General features: G+C 40.8%; 1 protein-coding gene across 1 annotated transcript in view; it reads left to right on the forward strand.

The window, feature by feature from the left end:
* Window positions 1-9,616, forward strand: part of NCOA2 (nuclear receptor coactivator 2) — a 135,350-nt gene that overhangs the window by 78,099 nt on the left and 47,635 nt on the right. The window contains exon 9 of the mRNA XM_006860033.1: window positions 1,117-2,386. Within this exon, the coding sequence (XP_006860095.1) occupies window positions 1,117-2,386 (1,270 nt within the window). The remainder of the gene's footprint in view (window positions 1-1,116; window positions 2,387-9,616) is intronic.

Genomic DNA, 9,616 nt, shown 5'->3' on the forward strand with positions numbered 1-9,616 from the left:
GAAACCCTACAGGAATCACTATGAATTGAACACACAACACCTTAAAGCTGCTGTTTTATAATCTATGAAATCTGTTTTATTTGGATTTGTGAACTCACACAAGTGACTGCCAATGCTTTGAATTAAAAGCTTACAGGACATGGAAAATCATCTAGCTGAGAAAACCTGCTTTCAGTCATTAGTAAGTAGATGGATTTGGAGTTGTCTAAGACTAGGGAGCTCTGGTAGCGTAGTATTTACGAATCGGGCTGCGAACCTTAAGGTCAGCAGTTCGAAACTACCAGCCGCTCCGCGGGAGAAAGATGAGGCTTTCTACTCCCGTAAAGATTTACACCCTCGGAAACCCTGTACAGGGTCGCTATGGGTCGGACCCGACTCGATGGCACTTAACAACAACAACAACAAGACTAGGGAAATGAAATCCCACACTAAGGTAGCCTGAAGCTGACTTCAAGCCAAGTTGTCTGTCTTGGAGGCTTGAGCTGTGACTTGCAGAACAGCTGAGGGAAGTGAATGGAAATCTGTTTGACAAGACACTAAAGCTGAACACTTTTAGTAACTTTGTTGTCTCTAGAACTCACAGAGTTTCTAATAGAAAGGGGGTAAGTTCTTGCCCCCTAAATTTGCTTTTTTATCATAAGCCAAGTAGTACATATCAGAACACTTCAGGCTTACAGATGTGTCTATTGTTAGGGATTGGAATCCAGCAAGCAATTAAATATGGTTATACTTGTTTAGATCATTTCTTTAAGATGGTACAAGCTCTCAATTACTCATGATAACAAACTGTTTAATGAGAAAGGTGTATTATGTAATTGTAACCTCCCCCCCCCAATGTCTTATCTAGTAACTGCAATTTCAGTGTCGTAGTAGTCAGATATAAACACAGCTCCTCTGAATAACCGCAGACATCTTAATGAGTTGACTGAAAAACATCCCTTTTGGTCCAAAACTGTACATGTTCAGTCTTGTCCCTAATTACCGATGGTTTCATCAAAGTTTTATCTTCCCTTTAAATGTAGTCTATTCTCTTAAAGAAAGAAGCCATCTCATTTTTTAAATTGCTAACAACTTAAGACGTATTTTTTCTTTTAACTTTTGTTTCTTGTTCTGCAGGGAGCAGAGTGTGTGTGTAATGAATCCGGATCTGACTGGACAAGCTATGGGGAAGCCATTGAATCCAATTAGCTCTAGCAGCCCTGCCCATCAGGCCATGTGCGGTGGGAACCCAGGTCAGGACATGACCCTGAGTAGCAATATAAATTTTCCCATAAATGGCCCAAAGGAACAAATGGGCATGCCCATGAGCAGGTTTGGTGGTTCTGGGGGAATGAACCATGTGTCAAGCATGCAAGCAACCACTCCTCAGGGTAGTAACTATGCACTCAAAATGAACAGTCCCTCACAGAGCAGCCCTGGTATGAACCCAGGACAGCCCAACTCCATGCTTTCGCCACGACACCGCATGAGCCCAGGAGTGGCCGGAAGCCCTCGAGTCCCACCCAGTCAGTTTTCCCCTGCAGGAAGCTTGCATTCCCCTGTGGGGGTTTGCAGCAGTACAGGAAATAGCCATAGCTACACCAACAGTTCCCTCAATGCACTTCAAGCCCTCAGTGAGGGGCATGGAGTCTCGTTAGGGTCAGCGTTGGCTTCACCGGACCTAAAACTGGGCAATTTGCAAAACTCCCCAGTTAATATGAATCCTCCCCAACTCAGCAAGATGGGAAGCTTAGACTCCAAAGATTGTTTTGGACTTTATGGGGAGCCATCTGAAGGTACAACTGGGCAAGCAGAGAGCAGCTGCCATCCTGGGGAGCAAAAGGAGACAAATGATTCCAACATGGCGCCGACTGGGAGCAGCGAGAGACCCGACGGGCAGAGTAGACTGCATGACAGCAAAGGGCAGACCAAACTCTTGCAGCTGCTGACCACCAAATCAGATCAGATGGAGCCTTCACCCTTATCCAGCTCTTTGTCAGACACCAACAAGGACTCAGCAAACAGCCTGCCTGGCTCTGGGTCAACACATGGAACCTCGCTCAAGGAGAAGCATAAAATTTTGCACAGACTCTTGCAGGACAGCAGTTCTCCTGTGGACTTGACTAAGTTAATTGCAGAAGCCACCGGCAAAGAGCTGAACCAGGAGTCTGGCAGCACAGCTCCAGGTTCAGAAGTGACTATTAAACAGGAGCCAGTTAGCCCCAAGAAAAAAGAGAATGCACTACTTCGCTATTTGCTAGATAAAGACGATACAAAAGATATTGGTTTACCAGAAGTAACTCCCAAACTTGAGCGACTGGACAGTAAGACAGACCCAGCCAGTAACACAAAATTAATAGCTATGAAATCTGAGAAGGAGGACATGATCTTTGAATCTAGTGACCAGGTAAGTTGTATACTGTGTTCTCCCAAGAGTACTAATCCACATCTATCAAAGATTTTTTTCCCCCCCATAGGTACATTTTGAGGGCTCAAGTGATTGGATAAAATTACAGTGAAGTCTCATTGAAGCTGTGTGTTGCTAGCAAAGAGTGACGTAGTATAAAGTAGATGTGGCTAGCTTTTTCTGTAAAGAGCCAAATAGTAATGTGTACTATGGCTCTGCAGGTCACAGCCCTCTGTCACAGCTATTCACTTCTGCCATCACCGTCCAGAAACAGCTAAAGACGTGTGAACAAGTGTGGCTGTGTTCCCATGAAACTTAATGCAGGGACACTGAAATTTGAGTTTGAATAAGTCTCACAGGTCACAAAAACTAACAGTGGGCCAGATTTGACCCACAGACTATAGTTTGCTGACTCCTGTTATAAAAGATGCCTCAAATAGGAAACAGTCACTTCCTTGAAACATGGACTTAATTGAACAATTCCTTATTTAATTTTCTCTCTTTTAAAATCAGCATTTACCTGATTCTCATACCTGACAAATATCATCCTCTTATCTCAACTGCAGCTTTGATTAATACGGAAGAATTTCTCTTAGACCATTTGTATAAAGATATTTAAAGGGAAATGGATAGTCAGAAAGGACAAGTAAAGTTTAGTTTGATGTGTAGTGTATGTGTGCCATCATGTTTAAGTCCAAAACTAAAGTAATAGGATAATTTTCTGAAAAAAAATCCATGAGAACCAAAACGATGTTCAAGATGTTTTTCCTTGTAGTACTCTCAGGGGAAAAAATAAGCCATTTAATACCCTCTCTCTTTTTCTTATTATTAGGATTTTGGAGGAAATTTACATAGCAAATTATTGTTAAGTGCCTTGGAGTCAGCTCCAACTCATAGCGACCCTATATAGGGTTTCCAAGCAGCAGTTGGTGAATTTGAACCACCGACCTTGCTAGATAAAGATGATACAAAAGATACTGGTTTACCAGAAATAACTCCCAAACTTGAGCGACTGGACAGTAAGACAGACCCTGCCAGTAACACAAAATTAATAGCTCTGAAATCTGAGAAGGAGGACATGATCTTGTGGTTCAAACCAACCTTGAGATCGAGTGCTTATCCTTTCTATGACTCCCAACGTAACAAACTAGATTCTCATTTAAATTTTTCTATAAAATTATTCAGTAACATTGTTCACAGTGTGTCAGCATTCCACTCTGCTGGTTCTGTTTCCATCAGTCTAGTGTCTTTATCCCACCTTACCGTCTCATCTTTGTTTGGTCTAGGGTGAATGTTGACCGTTAGGTCTCACTTAGATGATTATTTAGAGTACTCATGGGTGACATTAGTTATTTTACGAGCCACTATGTATTTTGGGTTAAAGGTGACCACCAGGAGTAATTTCAGTTCCAAGTTTAAACTGTACCCCAAGGCAATAGTCTTGGGAGTTCCTCTAACCTCTACCTGTCCAGTAAGTCTGGCATTTTTTAAGAATTTGCATTTCGTTCTGCATTTTGCTCCCATTCTCTTGTGTCCCTGATTGGAACCATTGGTAGTGGTAGTCAGGTACCAGTTAATTTTTCTGGACTCAAGGTAGGTAAGGCCATGGTTCATGCAGACTCTTATTCTTAGTTCTGTATGGAGACTGGTTTTCTTTTTGTCTTTGGCTTCCTTCTTTCTCCAGATGCATAGAGATCATAGTTGTACCTTAGATGGCCACTCACAACTTTTAAGAACCCAGGCACTACTCCCCAAACTAGGAAGTAGACCATTATAAGCTATGTCATGCCAGTTGACCAAGTTGCCTTCAGAGATTATGATTCATCCCACAAGGTATTTGGTTATGTCTAGAAAGTATCCATATCTGAATACACACACACACACACAGCACACAAAAACGTATATACATTTCCCTATAGAAACACCTGTATGTTCATATGTGCTTACTTCATATAAGCATACATATCTATCTAAATGTAGCCACACACGTATATTTTGGTCGTTACTGTTGTTTGCCCTGATGGCAAAGTGATTAAAGTGCTCAACTGCTAACCAAAAATTGGCAATTCAAACCTGCTAACCACTCTGTAGAAGAAAGATATGATAGTCAACTTCTGTAAAGATTACAACCTTGGAAACCTGATGGGGCACTTCTCTCTGTCCTGCAAGATACGGGCTCACTACAAGTCAGAAGTGACTTGCTGGTGGTGGGTTGGGTTTGATTTGGTTTTATTACTGTTATTATTGCAAATTTGTGTATGTGTGGTTCTTAACACCACCACTCCTTATTCTTGTGTACTTCTCAGTATCTTTTACTTTGGCTAAGTTTTGCTGACTTCACTCTTATTCAATATTTCCTTACCCATCACCGTAACCAGCAAGTGTTCTCTAGAATGCTCTCTAGAAAGGTGTTCTCCTTTCTCTCCTCTAATCCTTGGTAATTTATTCTTATATTTTTCTGATAGTCAGATCTTACAAAATTTGTCCGTCTGTGATTGACTTACTTAACTCAGCACAACGTCCTCCATATTCATTCACATTATAGTATATTTTGAGAATTCATCAATATTCTTTATGACTGCCTAGTATCCTACTACATGTATTTATCAGTTTATCCGGTCATCTGTTGATGGGTAGTTGTTTCCATATTTTTGCTGTTGTGAATAATGCTCTCGTGAACATTTGTTGTTGTTGTTGTTGTTAAACGTTGTCAAGTTGATTCCAAACCAGAGCAACCCTGTATAATTAGGCTTCCAAGGAGTGACTAGTAAGTTTGAACTGCCGACCTTGCGGTTCAAACTGACTATGCAGCCCAGTGCATTAACCCACAGCACCACACCAGGGTCTCCAGTGAACATAGGTATACATATGCTGTTCATGTCAGTAGTTTTAGTTTTCTAAGGTACATGCTTAACAGTGGAATTGCTGGATCATGGGGTATTCTTTTTTTTTTTTTTCTTAAATGTTTTATTGTGAATTATGTGATAGTTTATATGGGAGAACATTAGTTTTACATTCATTCTATCATATATTGTCTCATTGCCATGGTTACAGTCCTCTCCATGCAATCTTTCCCCCATACCCTCCAGGATTTCAGCACACAGTCGCTCTCCCTCTCTGGATCTAAAGTCTCGAGCTGCTCCATTGCTCCACGTCATCATCTCTAGCTCCATTTCAGACATCACTGCTTCTCTGGGTAGGGTCCCGTTCTCTGCTCTTCTCCCTTGATGGTTACATTTCCGACCCTCACAATCAGTCCTGATAACAATTATTCACTATTGTATCACAAGAGACCTGTCTGCATTTCATTGCATCAGCCCCGCCTAGTCAGATTGAATACTACTCACTGGAGATTCTACTTTCCTCCAGGCCCTCTGGGTCTAGGTTCCCTCTTGAAAGCTTGTAAGCCAGTCACTTCTTGCCTTTGTAGCCCCCCGCCCCCCATTTTGGGTAGCCAATGTCCAAGTTGCCCATCCCTGTCTACTCTGTGTGTGGAGGGGATGGGAATGATTTTGCTGTAAGGACTTGTTCCCTCTTTTGAGCTACTGCTTCCATAGGTGTAGGTCAAGTTCATCAAATTGTATGAGAATACTTTTTTTTTTAATTTCCTCTTCTTTTTACTTCTGGTTGAGCTCTAATCATCCAGTCACTGAGGCCAGGATAAGTGGGTATTATCTGCAAGTGTGGGTATTCTTATGCATATGCCCTCTCTTCTTATCAGCTGGATGCTTCACTCTCCACTCTAGTTCTCTGTGGCTATGTCACTGACTTTGGGCCCAAGAGTCCCCAGGTCTTCCCACACTGCTGGCCAACCAGGTCTTCACCCGGGTTCACAGAAGTCTATTGAACGTTGTAGGGCTTAGCTCACCGCTTCATTGCTGTTTTTCCCTCACTTCCCCTTATCGGTGTCGAGCGTGGTCACCAATCACAGCGTGTATTCCCATTGAGTCTTAGTCTTGGAAGGGGGTTTGCACTGAGGGGACCCCACCACTTGCCTTGATGTTTCCTGGGCAAGCAAGTTGCTTGTTCTTGTAGTAACAGTCCGTCTGCCTATGTTGTTTTATATTTTTCCTGTAGGTCTTTCTTTTAAGAAGTATCTTCTGTTCTTCTAGCCACTCCAGGTTGGTCTGCTTGTCCTTTCAAGTGGGAATTTCCCATCTCTGGAAATCTGGATGTGGTTCAGGCTTCCACCTATAGTCTTATGTATTGCAAAGGCTCCACAGGAAGCCTCCTTCACTGGGCACATTGTAGCCCCATTTTAGCTATTTCAATCAGTTATAGGCAGAAGACGGACTTACAAGCTTTCTATGGTGATGCTTTTCGCTATTCCTTTCTCTCCCCCTCCAGTGTCTATTTTATCATATAATGCAAGGAAACCCAAGATTCAAAAGACAGCCAAGCATTAACATTGTTCCCAGATTGTGCATATATCATTATTTACCTCTGTCTCACTTAGCCCATTGAGACCTGTCTAATTGTTCTCCCATCTGCTTTGTTCTTCCATTCCATGGGGTATTCTTTTGAAGAAGTGTCAAACCATTTTCCAAAATAGTTGAACCAATTTGCTGTACCACCAGTAGTGGACCAGGATTTCAGTAGCCCCGCAGCCTTGCTAGTATTTGCTGTTTTCTGGGTTTTTGATGGGCCGTTTTTACAGGAGTGAGATATTATAGTTTGTGTTTCTCTGATGGCTAATGATCATGATCATATTGGATCTCTGGATTTCCTCTTTGGTGGTTTGTTCATGAATTGTGCCTATTTTTAATTGGGTTATCTTAGTTGCACTTATGAGATTAGAATCCTATCAGATCAATCATTCACAAAGATTGTTTCCTACTCTTTAGGTTCTGTTTTTATACTTTTGATAATGTTTTTTGGTGAGCATAAATATTTAATTTTTTAGGACACCCAGTTATTGAACTTGTCTTGTTACTCATACATTTGTAACTATGTTTGGTAATCTATTACTGAAAAAAACTCAGCCCCATAGTTTTGTTCCCTACATTATCATTCAAGATCTTTATAGTTTGGATTTTGGAATTTAGGGTTTCTGTCCATTTTGAGTTAGTTTTTGTGTATGGTGTTAGAGATCCTATCATTTGTTAAAGACTATAAAGTGGATTTTGATCACTTTTGGAAAATTAGGTACCCATAGATGGATGGATTGATTTTTGGACTTAATACTCCTGTTTGTTTTTTTTTTAAAAAAAAAAACAGAATAGGTCATTGCTGTCATAATGCTTGGCATGAGACATTTCCTGAGAGAATAGATGGCTGGCTGGCACCTGCACCGTCATCTCTCCCTATTGGCCATTAATCCCTGATTTGTACGTCACAATCTTTTCTCAACTCATGATTGGTTAAGAAGTGAAGAAACTGTATAGACTTTCTACCTACAGTAGAAACTTGTTCTGGTTCTTGAGATTTGTTTTGCAGTGGATATTTTATGTGTCACTGTCCATAGGGACAAGGTGTGGGTAAGGAAAAAAGAGAGTAGCACCCCTTCCTTGGTTGTAATCCGAACTCTGCTGAATCAGCAGAGGCTAACTCCGAGTCAGGTCTAGGATTGAAAGCAATGGTCAGGAAAGCTGAGGCCATGCATGCTCTATAGCTGGGCGCCATCCATGGCTCTTAAGTACTTAGAGCCTTTATATCTTTCACTTTGATGTCTTGACAACTGCTGCCATCTGTAACAGGCAACTATAATTTTTCAAACTTTTGTGTCCTGCACAGGAAAACAGTCAAATAATATGAAGATCTTTGATGATTAATCATTAAACTTAGTGTCAGCCATTCTGTGATTCTGGAAATCATTAGATAGGGAAGATCGGGGCCTCACCAGAGAATTCACGGCAGTGCCTTAGACTAAACTGAAGTGTCAAACCATGCTGACAACTGTAAATGTCTTACTCTGTTGAAATTTACGAGAATTAGTAAGCCAGAGTTAGTTAGTGGCAGGTCATGGTGACAGGTCCAGATGCTGTCACTCAAGGTCTCTTGATATATCTGAACAGCAGGATGCCTCATCAGGTACACCTTAGTTTAGTTAGCATTTAAAGTGGTCCCTTTCCCCACATACAAAATGTGCCTCTTCCCCAGATCTGAGGCCCTAGGGGCTTAGAGGGTCAGGGAAAGGGGACACTGTTGGGCCATTCTATATTTAGCTCTGGATTGCACTAACTTTGGGCAAGAAAATGACAAGAGAAGTTTAAGAGGGAAAAAAAAAAAGAGTCCTTGAGTCACTTGCAGTTTCTAATTGTTGTTTAGGGGAAATATTTGTCTCCACTGAATGGTTTCAGCTAGAGAACATCAAGTCCAGAATGTAATCAGCACAAATCTGTTATTTAGGGTGGATCAAAAAGCAGTGTATAGACACATACACACATACAGTATATTTTTCATAATGAAACCCAGTCCTTGGTCTCGCTCTCCCTCCACTTCCACTTAAAACTCCACCAAAAATAGTGCTTCAGAGCAATTTAACATCAAAAACATTGCAACTTGAAAAGAAAAGTTACCACAGGAAGTGTGCATTAACTAAATTTAGATCAAAGTTAGAATGGCTTACTTTAAACAAAAAAAAGAAGAAAAAAAGTGATTCTTTCGCCTCCTGGTTTCCTTTACTGGTCCCAAGTAAAGATAAATTTTACCCCATGTTAACTCCTACATCCATTTTTGAAGACACTTCTTCTGCCTCAAAAGAGTACAATAAATTGTTTGCATAGTAAGATAAAACCAACTGTTAGCAAGCCTGCCTTGCACAGTTAGCAGGCTTGTTATTTTGATTCAGCAAGGAGCCATTAGCCGAGTGTGTGTTTAACTATCTCTAACTTATTAAGCACAGGAAGTACTTCGATAGTACTGTTATACCTAAAATAGCAGCTCTTACTGGGTAGAGTATTTAAACAGCATTTGTTTCTACAGGATTTCATAATCGACAGGAAACGATGATAGAAAATATTTCTAATACATTCACTGACTTTTAAGTTGTGTACTTGTTGATTGTGGTTGACACCTTACCAAATGATAGCTTCTCTTCTTCCTAATGCTTCAGTTTTGAGTTTGCAAATAGTCTAAAGCTAATTTCTCCTTGTTATTTATTTTTTTTTTTTAATTTAAGGTTTTTATTGTGGATTGAGAAAGTTTACAGGGCACATCATCAGTTTCACATTCAACAATTCATATAACTTGTTTCATTACATTGATTATAATCCCCTCCATATACCATCA

The sequence above is a fragment of the Chrysochloris asiatica genome, unplaced genomic scaffold (assembly GCF_000296735.1).
Source record: "Chrysochloris asiatica unplaced genomic scaffold, ChrAsi1.0 scaffold00036, whole genome shotgun sequence".
Classification (NCBI taxonomy): Eukaryota; Metazoa; Chordata; class Mammalia; order Afrosoricida; family Chrysochloridae; genus Chrysochloris; species Chrysochloris asiatica.